General features: G+C 42.6%; 1 protein-coding gene across 13 annotated transcripts in view; it reads left to right on the plus strand.

Annotated features, from left to right (window-relative positions):
* NHSL1 (NHS like 1) overlaps positions 1-19198 on the plus strand; it is a 184254-nt gene that overhangs the window by 116610 nt on the left and 48446 nt on the right. For 11 of the 13 annotated variants that reach the window (XM_032102042.1, XM_032102029.1, XM_032102030.1 and 8 more), the window contains exon 2: positions 12255-12407. In XM_032102042.1, the coding sequence (XP_031957933.1) occupies positions 12255-12407 (153 nt within the window). Of the gene's footprint in view, positions 1-9489; positions 9996-12254; positions 12408-19198 lie in introns of those variants that run through there. The other 2 variants (XM_032102037.1, XM_032102041.1) reach the window with 1 other exon arrangement.

A 19198-nucleotide genomic window follows, 5' to 3' on the forward strand; every position in this document is an offset into this window, starting at 1 on the left:
GGACTGACTAGATTACCAGTGAGGGCTGATCCCACCAGCTGAGCATGAACTGATGTCGCTGGAGAAGATATAAAAAACTTGTAAATGGTGTGGTTGAAAGACAGATTATCTGACTGTGATGCCTTTTCTATGGCAGTGCTCAGCTAGCCACTTGCTGTGGGGTCAGTGGCCATGTGCTGCTCATCCCAAAGGTCTCATCTCCTGTCTGACTGATTTCTGATTTGAGCCACAATGACTATGGGGCAACTTTTCCTCCTCTGGTTTAGTGCTGTCATTTGTTCATTGTCCTTTAGGTGGTTTGACAAGGAATTTAAGAACAGTGAAATTTCCCACACAAGGGTTGCAGAGCACATTTGCCATTGCCCAAAGGCACCAACAGAAGTTTATAAAAGCATTTCTGTGCAGTTTTGTGATGTGTTCCAGGAAGGGCTAATTAAACTTGGAGCTGGGTAGCATCTCTGAAGCAGGTTTGGCACGCTGCCTAACTGAATGATCCCTCATAGTTGTTCTCAGTATCTTTTAACCAACCTGGCCCTCCTTTTGTTTGTCAGATATTTGCCGCAAACACAATGCTATGGCTAGACCAGGAACAGTGAGCTGCTGTTTGGGAGGAGCAAGCAGGTCCCCAAGCAGATGCTGATGGCAATGTTAGGGTAAATAATTAATAACATCCAAGAAAAAGACACTCCTTTATGTCCAGTAGCTGAAGGTGAGCACAATTTTTTTCCTGGGTGTGATGCTAACCTTTTCCTGATAGGTTTAATTAATCCAAAGAGGAGCAAGATGCTAGTTGCCCTGACTTAAAAAGGAGTATTTTCAAAGCCTTGTAAGAATACAGTGTTTTAATGTATTTGTTCTTGGAGCAGAGTGTGTGCTCTGTACAGATATTAGACATTGTGGGATGTGTCAGGTACTTTTAATGGCTTTAGTTACAAGTATGTTCTTCAAACTATGGTTGAAAAACAAAGATGTAAATTTTGGTGTGCATCACCTTAGACAATTCCTTGCATGATGGCAAAGCAGGGATCCTGTTAGGTGGTGCTTGTGTCTAACTCTAGTGAATTGGGATCAAAGTTTTTTAATGCTGCATCAAAGCATCCTAAAAGGGTACCAGAGTCTAGGACTACTTGTGTCATTATCCGTCAGGATGGGAAAAAGGAAGAGCCTTTTCATGCATACTGCATACCAATTTTGGGAAAATACTGCTGTGGTTTTATTGACTGGTTTTCTTGAAGGTGTAAACTTACTCACATTGACCATGATCTCCTATCTCCTTTATGCTTAAATGGAATCTTCTGCTCCAGGGGTCAGCCCTGCCCTGGAGCTGGCATAAAATTTCACACCTGATTCTTCCAGACTTCTAATACTGGGCTCCTTCCCTTTTCTCACTAACTAATAATGAAAAATGCTCTCCTGTTTCAATTCTGTAATAGCACATATCAGTAATTAACAGTCTTCTGGACAAATCTGTACCCCAAGGCTGAATGTGGATTGTTGTGCACAGTGTAAAAATGCAACTGCTGGGATACACAGTAGTTTCATCAATTATCTTGAGGTGGCGGGATTGTTTGCTTAGTAGTAGTTAACTACTGATACTCCTTTGCCTTGTTCTTACTGTTGTCTTAAGAGCTACTGGAAAGTTTCAGGAATGAAATTTACTCAGCTTATTTTCTGTGTGGGAAAACCCATGGTATTTCGGCACAGAAATTTATTTTTAGAGTCTGCATCGTTTTCTCTGTATTTATTTGTGTAGTGTCTCCAGTTAAGTGTTGGAAATCTGATTTGCAGTGTACCTCCTACTAGTGGGATGATACGTTCAGAAGCTCTTCCAAAAATAAATTGGTAGTTTTAGTTTAAATGGTGCTAATCTGAACTGTGGATGCAGGCTTGCATTTCAGTTCTCTTCAAGTGAGGGTTCACCACTGGAAGCAAGTTACTCTGAAGCCATGATGTCAGGTTACACAGCCCGTGATCTGTTCAGAACTGAAGTGGCTGTGATGGTGCTATAGCTGCCCACTTTCAAAGGTTTTCAGGTACAAATAGTGAAAGTACTCAGAGAAATAATTTTAAAACTAGCATCAGCTGTCTCAGGTTTTATATTTACACTTTTCCAACTTCTGCTTCAGCTCTCCAACAAAATGCACACTTTACTGCAGTTTATATTTTGTCCTTAGTGGGGAAACCAAAGACATGGAAAGAGACATTTTTTGCAATTAAAAAGGGTATCTTCCATTTTAAATAGTGTATGTTAAACCCCTTGCTGTGTTATAGCTTTTCTGTTTGGTTGGTTTTATGAAGCACACAAGGACTAACACAGCAAGGAATAACTAATTTTTCTAAAATGAGAAAGAGTGTGGGTATCTGCAGTGGGGATCCTGAAGGAAAAGCAAGGGATCTACTCCTTCCCTGTCTCACAGGAAATGGAGGCAGAAATTGAAGACTGAAAGCGGGAGGGGAGAGAATCTCTATTTTTTAATCTTTTGTGGATTACGTTTTGATGAAGAAGATGGTGGTGCCTGTTGTTTGCCTACTGCCCACACATACTTACTTATAGAAACTACTGCCACAATACTAAAATGCACAATAGGCAATGTGCTCATTAGTGTTTTCTGAAGATGCTGTGTGGCAAGGCACCTTTATCACTCAAACTGTTAGATGCATTTCGCTAGTGACCCAAAGAAACACAACTGTTATGCAGTAGTTAGTGCTGATCTACCATGGCATCTTGTGAGGTTTGGGCCTCTATATTGTGTATGATTAATAACAGATCTCTGAAACTTTTAATCAAACCAGTGCTAATAAAATTTTAGGTTGGTATTCACGTTACAGATTTTGAAACTTCAGCCAATTAACAGTATTAGTCCTTTCATTTGGTTTTATTGAGGACTTCGAATAAGAAGATGCTGACCACACAAATATAATCTTAAAAATCGTTTTCAAAATCTTCTGGTATTTGATCATGTCTGAGATCATGTCTGATCATGTCCACATGCCCATGGCCAGCCAAAGACATTCTCTGGAGATTCTGTGGTACAGATGTTGGTGCAGTTGTTTCCCTACAGGTTGCTGAATCCTGCAGTAACATAATTATTAGGTCACTGTTACGGGAACTCAATGCCTTAGTTAGTACACTATTTTATTTCAAGGCAGATTGTGTCGTTCTTTAATGGAACACATGCAGGTTTTCAGATTTTTTCAAAAATCTTAGTGCTTTAGGAGCGATAGCAAATGTCACTACAGTCCATTTATTATTTGTGAGCCTTTACCCTTACTCATCATTTTAGTATTGTATTGTGCAGATAATATTTTTCAGGTAAAGTTTTTAAAGGTTTCTAATGAAGAAACAAAACCTTTTTTCAAGTTGCTGTGGAGGACAGTAAATGGGTGCTTCATGCTTGATTTTGGCATGAGCAGTTGTATGATTCTGCAGGTTGGTATTTTCCAAGGAGCTTAACCTTTTTCATTTATAGGTTGTAAAAGTTCTTAGCAAACTAGAGAATGTGCTTGCCTAATTTTAAGGGACTGTGCCTCCAAGCTTAAATGAGACCCACCCAGAATTTCTTGAGAGTCAGCAGAAAGACAAAAAAAAAGAAGAATCTGTAACCCCTTATACCAGGATAATCCATATATAAATAAAAGTATGCCAAAGAGCAATGTTGGGCAGGGAGGCCGAGATAAGCTACAAAAATTCTTTCTGTGACCTTTAAATAAGTGAAATGAGTAAGGAGCATGTCCCCTTCAGGACACCCATAAGGAGAATGCAGACTGAGATTAGTTGAAGATGTCTGTTGGCTATTAGTGTGGATGCACAAGTGCACAGCTGCCAAAGATGGAATTACAGGGAGATTGTTTGGGACAGAAGTTCAGAAATGGAATTTTTGCAGTCTGGTTTCATTGGTTTTGCTCCTAGTCCTACAGGATGATTCTAATGAGACTTGCAAACTTCTCCGCCTGCTATTTTTTCTATCACTAATTCAGAAGAGAAGGATTTTCTCTGTTGTGCATTATTAGGGCAAGTAAGAGTCAAGACTCTGTAAACTAATTTACTTGCCCCAGCCAGTTTTGATCAGTTCTTTAGGACAAGCCGTAGCACAGGAGCATTCAGGTGGATTTGGAATTTAAACTGAAAATATTTCCTGGAGACATCCTAAAAGGGTATTACTCTCTAGCGAATGAGAGCTCTGTTCTCTGAGAGCTGAAGCTGCCTTAACTGGGGTTCAGAAATGGCCAGAGGAAAAAGGATTGTGCCCTGCAATTTAAAATAAAACAAAATTGCACATTCACTAAACGTTTTCTGTTCTCTTGACTGCCATTACTGTGTGGGGAGATGCTCTAACCAAAAGAAACTGCTGCTTTGTCTGCCGGCAGCCCTGCCCAAATGCTGCCTTTTCTCCCCGCTGATGTGTTTGCATGATAGAGGATCCTGTGGAAAGATGTTTTGAATTGTCAAAGGAATGAATTAGCTTTATTGTGCTGTGACCTAAATAGGATCATCAGATCAATCAGTCTGCTGCTTTTCTGTCCTCTCTGGCTTAGGTTGTGTTGCTTCTCCTTCTCATCTTGCTCCCTCTTCCCTCTGCCCCCGCCGGGCAGCCCCTTTCCCAGAGCCTTCAGGCATAATCCTTTATGATCTTGGATAAAGGAGGGCACAGCCGGGTACCCTCTTTCCAAGCAGTACCTGCCCCATAATAGCCTGCACAGGCCCGGGCTCAGCCCTGACTCCCCTGCCCCTGCACTGGGGCATGGGTCCTTCTTGGTGTGTCGTTGTGGTGGCTTTAGGATAAAATACTTTTTCTTTTTTATTCCCTCTCCCCTGTGCATTCTCCTCCTCTTCCTCCTGATCCCAGGTTTAATGAATTGTAATTTCTCAGTAGCCAGGGTAGTATTGCGCTTCACCAAGGCTGAGGTTGCCTTGAAAGAGGCCATTGTGAGCGAGGGGAGCTGGAGACTGGAGGGCAGCTGAATGCGGTGCCGCCTGGGACGGCCTTTGTGGAGGGAGCACTTTTGTTCTCCTGAAAGATGCCGGGAGAGGGCCAGCCGGGACAGGGTCTCAGGGAGGGAGAAACCCATTCTGACCATAAATTACTGACTCCTGTGCTCTGCAAGGAGTCCATTTAGGCACCAGCAAATGGTTAACAGCATGGGTGAAGGTGGTCAGAACAGGCACAACGCTTGGGCGTCAGTTTTGAAAATACTTGAGGCATTTGGACTTTCTGATGTTTCTTCATGATGGAAGTCTCACCTAGAAGTAAAAGTGCAGCTTTCAAAGCTGGGTGGTGTTGGTCTGAGGCAGGCAAGAGCCTTGTGACCTGCAGGAAGGGGTTTAATAGCCCTCCTCAGGTTCAGGCTTGCCCTGCAGATGCCTGGATGCTCTGTGCAGCCTGGGGAGGGGGTGCGTGGGGGTCACTTCGATAGTTGCACCACTCCAGACGCCACAGCTGCTCAGAATGGGTGGGTGGGGGTGGCAGGGAGCAATCCCGAGCATGTCCTACACAGACACATGCCTGCAGACGTGCTGGAAACAACTGCCCTTCAACAGCTTCTTCCCTATGCATCCCGTGAGCTGCTGTAGGATGGCACAGTGGAAACTTAGTCAGAGCAGCTGAGTGATGTGTCTGTAAATGCAAAGGCATCGATTTAATTGTTTTGAGTACATCTGCTTGCCAGCATTTCCACTTTCCCTTTTGTGCATTGAACAGAGACTCACTGGAAGAGCTCTCACAATGCAGTTAGTTCCCAGATCAGTTGGATGATTTTACTTTTTCTTTCCTCTGAAAATGTCATAAATGCTACATAGTTGTTTAATGGAGGATGTTTCCATTGTCCAGATAAAGTTGCTAAGGCCTGCAACTTGAAGTTTAGGTTTTGAGATGATGGTACATTTTAGTAGTTCTATGCATCATTCCCTTAATGAACTTGATACATCATGTGTTGGGTTTACCTCTCCTTCATGAAAATGAAGTGGTAAAATTTGTCTTCATTTGTGGGAGGGAGCAGGAAAGCATTGCTTTAGCTATTCTTGTGTTTTATTTGGTTTTCTTAAACTTAAATACTTCCTAAATTTCTTACTGCATATATGCAGGGCTGGTGATTAGGAAGAGAACGCTGATTTTCACTGATTCCATAGTGTCCCTGTGGACAGCTGCCCCTGGGGCTGCTGCCAGGCAGCTGCTCCGGCTGTGGTTACAAATGACCCAAGAGTGTCACTTTTCAACATTTGCCTTTTTATAAAGCTTCAACTTTTTCAGTGGATCTTGTGTGCTGGTGCTAAGGTTCAGGGCACTGGGTTGTGAATGGGGGCTAGACAGGAGAGTCCCTCTCCCCCAGAGGCTGGCTGGAAATATTTCCATGGAAGCTTAATATTTCCAGATTGTTTCACAGGCCTCGATGTTTTATGTAGCCGTGAATGTGGAGGGGTGGCTGCCCCAGATGGCTGTCGTGGAGCAGGTCAGCTGGAAAGCCCCTCTAAAGAGGGGATGGAGCAGGGAGAGGAGTGAAGGAATGGCTACAGCGTTTCAGGCATGCCATATGCAAGCAGCCACTCTTCTTTACTTCTCTTCTGCATTTATGTGGCCTCTACTAGAAAATTAGAATCAGTTTAATCACTCAGGGATTAAAAACTATTATAGTTGAACTAAAAAAAGCGTTTTGCTAATGAATTCATTACACAGTTGTGATTTTGAGGGTGCTGTTTGGCACTGCATCTTGCGCCTCTCAGTTTCTTTGCTCCAGTCCCTGACTTTGTAGGAAGGAGTTTCTTCTGAGCCAAACTTTGTGACCAATCCCATCCAGTACGAAGTGAAAATTACTATTTGCTGAACGTCTTCTCCATGTTTTCTGTATTCCTTGTGATATTCCTGTTTCCTCTGTATTTCTGTGATCCCTGTGTGGCAGTGACTGTGATCCCTGCTTTTATGTGGTAACTCAGGTGGTGGGTTAATATTAACTTGTCCAAGGTGGAGTAGCAAGTGTGTCACAGAGCAAAGTCTCCCCAGTCTACTTGTCTCTGAGCCATTAGCATTTAAAGAACTGGTATCACAGTGTACACACCTACTGTTCATGCTGAGTTTATCTAGCTTTAACAGGCTTTTTAATTTCATTCTATCAAGTTAATTTTAGGTTGTTTTTTCTTCTTGTTTGGTGGGAGGGTTTGTGAGTTCGCTGTATTGCCAATGTTTGAGGCTGAAGTCCTTTATCTGTTTGCATAGTGACTACAATATAAATTTTCTCAACTGCCCCATCTTTTCCTTCTCAATGTAGGGAGGCCAAGCGCAGAGGAGCACAGGCATTTCATGCTTTTAAGTTCTCAGAACTGCTGTTAGAAGCCGTATGTGGTGACATTTTCTTGAGACAGAAAAAGTGTTTACAAAAAGCTGGGTTGAGACAACGTGATGAATTTTATGGAAGTCAGTGGGTTTGTCTCAGGTGGGGAAGAGATTTTGTTCGTTGTTGAACTAGTGCAGACTCTCAGAGGTGCAGATGAGTAGCCAGACGGTGTTTCCTTTAGGGTAGTCCCTCATGATAGCCATTTTTGATGTCTGACCTCTTTAACAGCATGACCTGAGGGAAGGTGGAAGCAAAGTCGGGGCGGGGAGGGGGATGAAAGGCAGACATCAATTTAGGTATTGTTTGTTGCTGTGTTTGAATGTCTGCCTCCATGCCTGAGATCAGGGCTAGAGGATAGTGGTCAAGTGCTTGTTCCCAGGTGGGAGAAATGCTCCAGGGTGGGTTGAGGATCCAGTAACAAAGAGCACACTGCACTTGGCACACATTGTAGCCCGGGGTAAAATGGAAAGGATTCTGAACCACCCAAAGTACCCAGGATCATGTTGATTCACAATGTCTTGACCATGAAAAGGTAATGAAGTCTTGCTTCCCAGGGCTTGCAAGGCTCTGTTGAGGTTCTGTATTGACCTTTGGAAGAGTGTCTCACTTCCAGCAGCCCAGACTCCATCATTTTATAGATTGAAACTGTCTCCTTTCCCTGTGCTCCCCTTCCTACGTGCTGAAGAAGAGGCACATGTAGGAAGAGGCACTTCCTACATCATACAAAAGATCGACACCACACTAGAGAAAAGGAGTTACCATCTCCTTGGTTTTCTTTCAGATGGCAGTGTAGCTGCAGTTAGAAATAGAGTCACTCTGCGCTCACTTCCAGTGTGTATCCAGCAGGCACTAATTTAAACTGGTTTTATGGTTTGTGGACTTACAGGTAATGGCAAATGTCTGACAGGGGTATTACTGTGTATTTGATTCAAAAACAGCATTAAATAGTTACCTTGTTATCAGACTTAGATGCCAGAGTAATTTTTTGCGTAAGGTACTTGATGGAAATCAATGCAAGAAGCAGAGGTGCCTTCCCTGCCATTGCTGCCATGGCAGCATGGTCTTCTCTCCCTTTGGCAGAGCTGAGCCAGTCAAAATGGCTCTTGGACCAGCAGCTGCTGGAGAGACCTGCTGCTCATCGTAGTTTTGATGTGAAGCCCATGTTGCAATTGCAAAAACTCTGGATTTCGAAAATATTGATGAAATGTTGATGGTAGCGTGTTCAGACAATGATGAACAACTGCGTTTGCAGTCTGTTCTTTGCAGTGCTGCGTCTCAACTGTTTGCTGAAACTTAGAAGTTCCTGTGGAGCATCTGCTTTTTACATGCTGTGGTCCCAGAGGCTGGATCCTGCTGCAGGTTTGGGGTCAGCCTGAGCCCCCCGCTGCTGGCATTTTTCTTTTTCCTGAGGAAAAAAATCCTTTTCATTGTTAACTCGAGGGGGTTTCCTAAGCTTGCTTTGTGAGGGAAGGCTTGCTTCTTGAGCCTGAACATTGTGCGAAGGGCATGCCCTGCTGAGCACATTCATTTGGTGCTTAGAATTTTCTCTTTAACTTCTGCAAAATTGCAGTTCATTCCTAGGAAGGATGCCTGTGGACCTCTGTACAGATACATTTTTTAAGACATGAGGATATAATGTGCATCTCAAAAAGCTGGGCTATTTCATCTCCCTGCACAAGTTTCGTTTGATGAATAACAGAATCTCTATTAGCCAGAAGTAACTCGATTTCGTTTTTCATGTATCTGGTCTAAAATGACGCTAATAAGAATAAATTAGGAGTGTAACTGAATAAAATTCAATATGTAAAATTAGTGTGCTGATGTCTCAGGCAGTGGCAGTGTCTGCGGGGGGAGCAGTGGGACTGGAAGGGGAGGCAATGCAGAGCCGAGACTGCGTGCTGCAGCCAGCTAAGGCGCAGCTCTGGATCCTTAATAAAGTGGGAGCAAGAGGGTGAAAATAAAAAAAGGGGTGGTGGGGGGAGATGGGGGAAGGATGGGAGCGGTGGGAAAGCAGAGCATCCTGATTAGCACGAAAATACAACACTCATTTGCAACTGGAAGGCGGCCGGGGCTGCCCGGCCCCCCCGGCGGCACCGGGGAGGTGCGGCGGGAGGGGGCGGGGGCAGGGAAGGTGCCGGGATCTCCTGCTGCTCCGCCGCCACTGCCGGCTGGAGCCATGGGAAGGAGAGCAAGCACCTGCCAGCTCGGGACTTTCTCGAGCAGCCAAACTTGGAGAGCGGAGGAAAGGAGGAGAACAAGAACTGAGTAACTGCTGTGGACAGCAAGAAAGGCTTTTTCATCCTGCGCAAACGTGAATAACAGCTGGGGCGCTTTTTTCTCCTGTTTTGCTTGTTGGATCTGGCTGTTTTCAGCCCACAAGGTTACATGAGAGGAGGACAAATTCAGGCTAAAGAATTGTAAATTATTTCGCCTATCAGAAAGCTCTAGACATATTTAAAGTGATTTCAGAAAACAAAGGCAGAGGAGAGAAACCTGGAGAAGAGAAATTTGGTGTGCAGAGTTTGAACAGGTTCGGTTTGGCAGTCACCTTTCTGCAGCTCCTCCTTTCTATGGGATTTCGGCTCCAGGAACACGGTTCAGCACCTTGAAAATGGTGGTTTTCATCAACACAAAGCTTAAATCTCTCATGAAACTTTTCAAGAGAAAGAGTAAGTATAGCTGTGTGTGCTCACTGTTCTTTCAGGAGGCAGCCCAGTTCTGAATGAAAGTGCAGGTCCCTTCGGCGTCCCTTCTGCTTCCTGCAGCCTCTTTTTATCTCGCTCTTTTCATTGTTTATCATTGTGGAGTGTGTGGAGGCAGCCTTGTGAGGGTCTTTAGGACCTCTCCTTTGGGACACTGGCTTTGGAAGTGCTTTGTCACGGTGATTTTGAAGGAGCCAAAGTTCTCGGTGTGAAATGGGCAACTCGGTGACGAGGCAGGGTGTGCCCGTGTGTCGTGTTGTCCTTATGGTTTGTCAGACATCTGTCTGCTTATGCGGCTGTGGGCTTGTATCACTGAGGTATCTACATAAAGTTTGTTCAGAGCCGAGGTTTGTTTTTAAAGATGCTGTAGTTTCAGAGTGGCTTTTAAAGTCACGTGGATCTTCCTTTAAGTCATGAACGACAGACAAATCACGCTAGAGAGAGTAGTTGGCAATTGTGCACAGCACTTCTGTTGACTAGTTCTGATGACCATTATTGCTCTGACGAGCAGTAAACCTTAATTTTGGTGTGGCAGAACTGCAGCCAGACAGTGGGCTTGGCAGCAGGTGTTTCCTCCTCCTCTTCCTCCTCCAGCCTTGCCCCGCTCCCCATCCGCCGGCTCAGCCAGGGAATGGCGTGGGTGCCTTTCATTGACTTTAAGTGTCACCTTTTCTGTTAGATGGGGGTGATTGATGCTGTAACCAGGTAGGTGATGACCTCTCCGTTTTCTGTGATTTAGGTTTGACTGCTGGTTAGCAAGAACAGGAAGAGTGGGCACAGGCTGAATGTGTATCTGCCTTGTTGCAGTCTGTGAGAGGGTGCAGGACCAAGACACAGAGATGCGGACACTCACTGAAAGGCTTTAAAAACCTTTTTCGAGGTCTGAAACTAATGTAAAAAGTGTGAGGGAAGGCAGATAAGAAGCTGCCCTCTACCCCAAGTCATTTTAGGAAGGAACAGACATTGAGCATTAGGCTGTAGATAGGTTTTGAAGTGAGAGGCATAGCTTATTTTCCATAATGAATACCAATTGTTTCCGTCTGAAATGATCCCAGCAGATACACAGTAGTGTTAAGGAAAGGGTAATTTTTCAAATGACAGGAGGCTGTTGCCTACTTTTTGCTTCTCAGTTTTACATACCTCCTCTGCTATCACAAGGGCATCAGACAAACCACAAAGTGATGCCGCAGGCAGCGCAGCAGCAAAGGGAAGATGCAGAACTGACAGCAAGGCCAGGGGCAGTGGAGCTGTGGCAGCAGGGCAGGTGCTTGGAAGGCAGCACATCTGTAGTTGCTTTTCCTGCTTTGGAGAGCTGAAAAGCAAGGATGTGCAGCATGCTTGGCCAAGGGATGGCTGGGGAACAATAAAATATGACCCCCAACTGCCCTTTTTCTGTTTACAGCAGGGTAGAGGATAAGGCTGTTCAACTGTAGAAGTTTTTATTGATGATAAACTGGAAACAAAAGGCAGTGGCTGTCTCTCGGGAAGCATAAATGATAAACAAATCTTGGCAATATGTGCTTTGGCTGTTTCACTGCTAGACTGTCTGTAAGGAACTTTGAACTTGAACAAGGTCTGTGTTTTATTTTCACATGTCTATTGACTGCAAAGAGGTGGCCAGAGATAGCCCTCTTCAGTGCATTTGTGCTCTGAGCAGTATTTGTCCACGGAGTTGCTTTTGTTATATCTGCTTTCCACTCACCACAAGGGAAAGTCGCTAATTTATTTGTTTCATTGAAATCTTCTTTTCTGGTTTGAGCAGTCATGAGGTCAGGCAAGGTTGTTTCCCAATACAGATGAATCTGTTGTCATCTCTCATGAAGACTGTCATATTCCCAGGGGCACCTTTGAGCCAAGAGGAAGCTATTCTGCACTGCACAGCACCTTCCATGATCAGGGAATGGAAAACTGATTCCTTTGTGAAGAGTGGGAGCTAGAGGGCTGGAGGGAAACAGAGTTGCAAGTTTAGAGTAAATAAAACAGCAATTACAGAAATGGGAAGAGCAAAAGGTATTTCCTGCAGAACATAATTTTAGAGTAGAAATGCAAGGAAGGGTTTTTTAGCTGTCATGGAAGTGGGGTTCTGGAGAGTATTTTGATGGGTCTGCAGTGGCAAACAGTGCTTCTTTCATTTGTAGATGTTGTGTGGGAAACTTACACGTGGGATTTCGTGATAGAGCTATCTGCAATAACATTTAATTTTCTTCTTATTATGTCTCTCTGCAGCTGTTTCCAACCTAGATGAAGAGAGTAGATGGACTGTGCACTACACTGCTCCATGGCACCAGCAGGAAAATGTCTTCCTACCCTCCTCAAGACCACCTTGTGTGGAGGACCTGCACAGACAAGCCAAGCTGAACCTCAAGTCAGTGCTGAGAGGTAAGACACTGCTACCGACACAGACATGTCCTAAAAGGACTGTACATTTTGCCACAGTCTTTGCAAACATATCCAAATTGCAGGCTTACTTGGTTTTTCTGCAGCATGTGTAGAACATTAGTGGGATTTTCCCACTCAAATGAGGGGACAGGGGAAAAATTATTTTGCTATGAAGAGACAAGTACATGTGTTACCTGACAGAGCACTCTAAAATAGAAAAGCATATCTCTTGGCCATTTCCATTTAGTCTTTGGAGTGTTTCCAAAATGATACCTTCAATTTCAGAAAGTCCTGAATTAGTCCATTTGTAGGGTAAAAAGTGCATCAGAGGTGTTTCATTTGGTGATTTCTTCTGTTGTTGTACAGTGTCGTTTCCAGGGTTGTGGCTGCTTGTGAGAAGCTGGAAAAAGTGCTGAGGACTGAAAAGGGACATGGGGAACAGGGCACTCACAAGGACTCTTCCAGTAATAAAAGTGCTTTCTTGTAGAAGGGTTCAGCATATTTTTAAGGCCCAGTTTTTACCCATAGTACCTTCATTGGGGGCTATATCTGTGCAGTCTGTCGTGGGAGGCATTGTGTTGTGTCAGTGCAGCCGTGAGAACAAAGACAGGCAGCCAGCAAGGAGGCCTGCAGAATGTCTGTCCCTGGGCCAGACATAAAGTTTAAAATAACAGTATAATGTTCGTGTTCTGGAAACGGTTAACCTAGATTTTTCTTTACACTGGCTATTTAACAAAGGGGGTTACCCTGCAAAGAGCCAACTCGTTCAAGTCCCTTTTTGTTTCAGCAGGAACTGCAGGTACTTGATACCTTGCAAAGTTAACCTGATTTAAAAGAAGATTGTATTTTTTATTTGTTTAACATGACATTACTGCTTTTTAGACTTGAAGAAAGCTTCATTTTATGTGTCTGAATAGAGAAGTATTTGACCGCCATATTTCATTTCTCTTGCCATTTCCCCAGTTAATTGATTTTCACTGTCTCTTACTAGGTGCTTTTTGTTATCATTTAATAGGGAAGTCTTGACAGCCAGTGTTATTGGCTCCTGCATGGCTCAGCAGATAGCCTGTGTGCCCTCTATACTTATTATAGGATTAATACATTTGTGCAGTTCCTTAGCCTTGAAACATTTATTGTTCTCTTGCAGGCACACTTACCAGTCCTTTACAAAATAAAAATATTTGCCTGCTATAAATGAAAAAGAATACTGATTGTTGTTAGCTTTTTGTGAACCTTAACCACTCATTCTAATATTGTTTTCTGTTCTTGTTTTGGACTGTTATTAAAAAGAAAACCTGCACAAGCTAAAATGCTGCGCTGATTTTCTTGAGTTTTATCAGAAATTTGTCTACTGCATTTTTGTGTTCTATTTGAACAAATTTATATCTAATATATTTGTGTGAAACCAAGTAATATGTGCTGCTTCCTCCTCTTACACATCTGGAGTTATTTTGGTCGGGTGGGATTTTTCTCTGGAGGTGCTGCTCATTATAAAAAAGAAGCTATTCAATACTACTACAATTTTCCAGTTAGCCATCTGAGTTAAGTAAACTGGCTTGTGTACATGATGTAGGACTGCTTAGCAATGAAGTGAGTTTCAGTTTCATGCTTTCAGGGTAGTAACTGAGAGAAGAAACTGTGATGATACCTTCACCAGACCTCATACTGCTGATTTAGTGAACACAACTCTGTTATTTATTTATTTACTTATTTGTTTAGCCTCAAGCTCTTTCCTTGAGCCATGTTTTTTTTTTTCCCTAAGTACAGTTTTAAATAACTCCTTACTGTTCCCTGTAACTGTCCTGAGAAGCTACAGCCATGAGTAGTAGTAAGAGAAGCCCTGACTAAAGTTTTATCAGTTTTACTCTGCTGCTGCTTCAACACTGTAAAATCAGGAAGGCACTGGTGCTTCTGATTATACTTGGAGAATTGGGTTAAGAGTTCTGTATCCAGAGCAGAGTTTCATTCAGTGTAAAAGCACTGTCAGAATTGTGACATAATTTTGACAACTGCCGAACTGCTTTTCCACCTGTTTCTTTAGAAAAGACAACATTTTCTGAAGCTTCTTAATAGGGAGAAAGGAAATTCAGTGCTGTGTGACCATGGCATAGAAGAGCTTGAAGTAGCCTCATGAGAAGCACCATTGGGCTAGCATGGGGACTTCAGCTCTGCATGTCTTGGCCTCATGATAAAGCTTGCATTTTGCCATCCTTTTGGTGTTTCAGATTCTTTGCTTGAAGTAAACTGTGGAGCAGTAGGACAGCTGTATGTGACCCAACATGCTGTATGGGCAGTGGGGAAAGAATAACACTGGATGACAAAATGCACTGTACTCTGTGCAGGAAGTGGGATGAATCTCTTTTGTCTCCAAAAAATGGTGGCACAAAGGGAACCTGGAAGGAAGTAGAACTAAAGCAAATACAATTTTTCCTTTATGCTAAGTCAGAAATGAAGCGGTGGACATGTTACAGAAGTGGAGAAATACGAGGGCAAAGATATTGAAGTGCCTTTCATAAATTTTTGGGAGTATTTTAAGGTTTTTAAGAATAGGTGAGACAAGCACTACTCAAAAATCATTTGTGTATATTTAATCCTATCTTTCAAGGAGGTTGGGAAGGAAGAAAGAACCTCTGGTGATCCCCTTGAACCTGATAATGGGGTCTTGAGGACTAAGTAAGCAGCTATTGTTCAGACCATCAAAAGGCATGTTTGAAAGTTTTCCAGTCCTGTTCTTGTTCACATTATGAGAGCTGATGTTACTGGTACATAGCAGCTTGACTGAAAACTATTAATTTGTTGGTACACGTGGCTCCCCTGTGAATGGAAAAGGAAGTATAAAACTTAGGTAACAAATAGTAATTGATGTGTAGAGCACATTTAAACCACCTGTAAAAGTATCAAATGTATAAAATCTTTCAAAATAATTCAAGCAAAGTATTTCTATCAGGGTATTTTTACCCATCTAATAGTAACCAGATGGAATCCTGGCTAGCTTTTAAGATAGTCAGTGCAAAGGTAGACTCTTTATTCTGGTACGATTTTAACAGCAAATTCTTTACAGCATGGGTCTAATAAAAAAAAAAATCGCGTGAAGTCAAGTCTGTTATCTAGAATAAACTTTTAAGTGCCACGTAAGAAGCAGAAGCTAGTAAAGAATAGCTACTTAAATTGGTTTAAGAATAAAAAGTTAGAGATATTAAAATAAATAGTATATAACCTGTCTTGAGAGAAATAAGTACACCGTCTGCTAATCTCTGCATACTTTTTCAGGAAGCAGTGTTGTGTTTGGAGAAGGAAAAGATTTTTGCCCTTAGTTTTTGTGCAGTTGATTATTTTACTTTGTATATTATATATTGATATGTCCCCTGCTTATCAACATTGTGGAAATGGATGTGGTATGTGACAGTAGATGTTGCATAGAAAGGTATTTTAGGTTTTTACCTATGAACTAGCCTTTTATCCTTTTGAAATGAAGGGGAAATACTGTGCTTTTCCTTTATGAAGCTACTTTCAAGTGTAAATGGTGAGATCTTGCATTGAAATTTGTTCGTAAGTGAGGTAGAGCTTCTTATCCTTCTTTAGGCATGCAGGTGCTCTGCTGCCCTTTGAAGTTTTAAAAAGCAGTATTGTCCAGTAATCTGAATTAGAAAATGAAGCACCTGGAACCTGGAAAGTTTGGGATGCATAGTCTATCTGTTCCTGAGAACTGAAGTTGCTTTATGTAACCTATATTAAAATTGAAAGTTGTTATTGACTAAAATCAGTGACTTGATATCTTAAGCCCAGGCTGTGTTACTTCATTGTAAATGAAAGGTCTCAGTGGCTTAATATGATGGCTTGGGAAGAAGAGTAACTTCAGCTGCACTTCACAGTCATGGTGCCCTTGCAGTTTGATTTAAACGTTTGGAAAATGATGCAGTTCTTGGGTTGTGGTGGTAGATACTATATTTTTTCTTAGTGTTTTGTTTGCACTGGATAAAGCAGACTCTCCTATTCTTTGGGGAAGGAGCCAGCACCTCAGAGTGCTTGCTGAAGTAGATGGGGTGCCACGTGCCTTGCAAGATGCATGTTTTCTTGCCCTCAGGGCCAAGCTACTCTGGCTGGCCTTTCCTGAAAGCCTGTCCTATGCGGCCTCTTCATAATGTTTTCATGGTCACTTTGTGAAAGGTGTTTCCCAATATACAGATGTTCAGATAGAAACAATACTAGCCACTGAGGAGTCTTAACATGACTCTTTGCTTTGTGTCACTGTTTTGTCCTGTCATGAAAACAGGAGATGAAGACGACAGATGGGAAAGAAGAGCTGAGACTCTGCATGGGGCCAGGATCCTCAAATCCTCAAAAACAAGTCCTGTCCCTTGCTGTGTGCTCTGCTCTGGGGCTGAAGGACTACTAGACTTGTCTAGTCTCATGTTGCTAATGTCTGCTGAGTGGCTGGACTTGCACTGAGTCTGGTCTGGGCACTAGGACAGCTGTGAGTTTGGTGTTGCTCAGAGTGGCATTGCTGAATCTGTGCTGAAGGGCCCAGTGCCACCTACTGCAGTGTTTCCTACAGTGTTCTTGGTCTGAGGGTGAGCGGTTCAGTGAGTGTTCAACCAGAGTCAAGAGGGTAGCACTGTAAAACAGCTCCCATCCTTGACACAGTGCTTTGACAGATCTGGCTCGTTGCATGGCCCTATCTGAAGAAAGGTGTCTGAGGAAGTCTCTGAAGTGCAGTGGTCTTCAGCTGGGAGCTCAGATAGAACAGCTGTAGTATATGGCAATGACACAAATTCTTGGTAGTAAAAGTAAATTGAGACTAATCCTCATTTTGTGAACTGTTATACTCTAAAATTGACAAGCAATAAGGTGTGAAGTGTGAAGATGGGGAGGAGGCACAGCACTGTTGTAGTGTTGCTTTGCTTAACTGCTTGGGGTGTATCATAAGTGTGCCTTGTTTACCTTCTGAGCAGGTTTGCAACATGAACAGTGTGTTACCGGTGGAGGTCCAATGTCCTAAAAGGAAAGCCTAAAGTTTAATCTGAAATGCATTGGCCTTGGATAATCTTGCAAATTATGATGAAGTGAAGGAACAGAAAAAGGAATTCTTACCATGTACCTGAACTCTTCGTTTCTACTTTTTTTTTGAACTATTCTAAATTTTCCCTCAAATGTGGATATATGTCAGTTGCAGTGATGGGAGCCAGAGCAGGGCATATATAGTTGAATTTCCGAGGGGCACTTGTCTTCCAGTTCCTGCAATTAGCAACGCAGAGCACTTTTGATTAAAAAAAAAAAAAAAAAGTGGGGGAGTACAAACTCCACCATTGTGTGTTGTCATTTCTTCATGAGCTGGGATTCAACAGGCATAAAGGGCAGGGATGGAATAAGTGTATTAATGTTAAAGGTCAAACACAGCCAGACTGAAATGATACCAGGCTGTTAGGAGATATCCAGCTTCTGAAGAGTGTTGTGGACCCTCTCTGCACTCTTGAAGTTGCAGATGAGCTGCAGTGTCATGTCACGCACTGCTGGTCACTGTCCAGACTGGTTGTCCTTTACAGCAGGTAACAAAGTGTTCGATGTGACTGAGGAAGGTGTTGCTGTAAATAGTGGGAACGGTCCACACGCTGACTTTCATACTCCTTTTCAGACTATAACTGCTGAAACTTCCTGCGCAACTGCCTGTACTTTGTACCCTCCCCCCTCCTCCCCAGGATAATTGTGTTGATTCAAGCTACATACATAATATAGGGCTCGTTGTTCCAATGTCTGCGATGATTCATTTATTATCTCATCTTCAGAAGAGCTGGATTTGGCTGACTCTAGCTTCTGTTTAGCTTTGTTGGCCAAATTCAAGGAATGTATTTAAGCAGCAGTGATTGAAACACTTGATTTGTTTTCCAGAAGATATCTGGTTAGCATTGTCAAATAAAACCGGATTTAAGTAGTTAGTCATAAAGCCTCTATTATGTCTTGCTACAAGACCCTCCAGACAGGTATGTGTTCAGCCTTTGTTTTCTCAGTGCGTCTGCCAGATCACTGTTCAGATGAGCAATATTAGGGTCAGACCTACTAGTCGATAATCCTGCTGAGAAGATTATGGACTTAAAATAATCTTATGTTTCATTAAAGAGCTGCAAAATAGGGGGAAACCACTTCTTACTGACAATAGCTGTGGTTCAGGTTCAGAGAGATGTCAAGATGTGAACTCCCTACCAACTGGAAAACTTAAGTAAAGGCCATTAAAGGCTAGGAGTAGACCATGTGTTCCTGAAAGGCCTTGGAGTTATAAAATCAAAAAATGGAAATCAATTTGTTTTTAATTATTTTAGTTTCAATTGTCAAGTTACTATCAGAGCTTCTGCTCTTGTATTCTGCTTTTTTTACTGTTACTGAATTAATTCACTGTACATCTGTTGATGGTTTTGGCCAAGTTCCATACTCCCAACTACTCTTTCTAATAAGGAATTTCAAAAAGCAAATACTCAAATGAAACAGAATTTGATCAAGAGGCTACGGTGCATGTGTTTGAAAGCTGGTCTTGTGCTGCAAAACTGAACTACTTGGAAGCATCTAGGTTGCCTATTTTTAGGTTTAGTTTATGTAGTGCAGTGCTGAGTGCAAAAACATAAAAGAGTGGTTATATGTAGATTGATTGCATGATACACATGAGCAGTGAAAGAAATTCCAGTGAAAAGGTTTAAAGAAGATAAAATTTGTTTCAAAATAATACCAATGGTACTGGGTTTTTTTCTTGAGCTAGATGAATGTGGTTTTTTAGGAAGCTATACCTGAACGATTATTGAACC

The sequence above is a fragment of the Corvus moneduloides genome, chromosome 3 (genome assembly GCF_009650955.1).
Source record: "Corvus moneduloides isolate bCorMon1 chromosome 3, bCorMon1.pri, whole genome shotgun sequence".
Taxonomy (NCBI): Eukaryota; Metazoa; Chordata; class Aves; order Passeriformes; family Corvidae; genus Corvus; species Corvus moneduloides.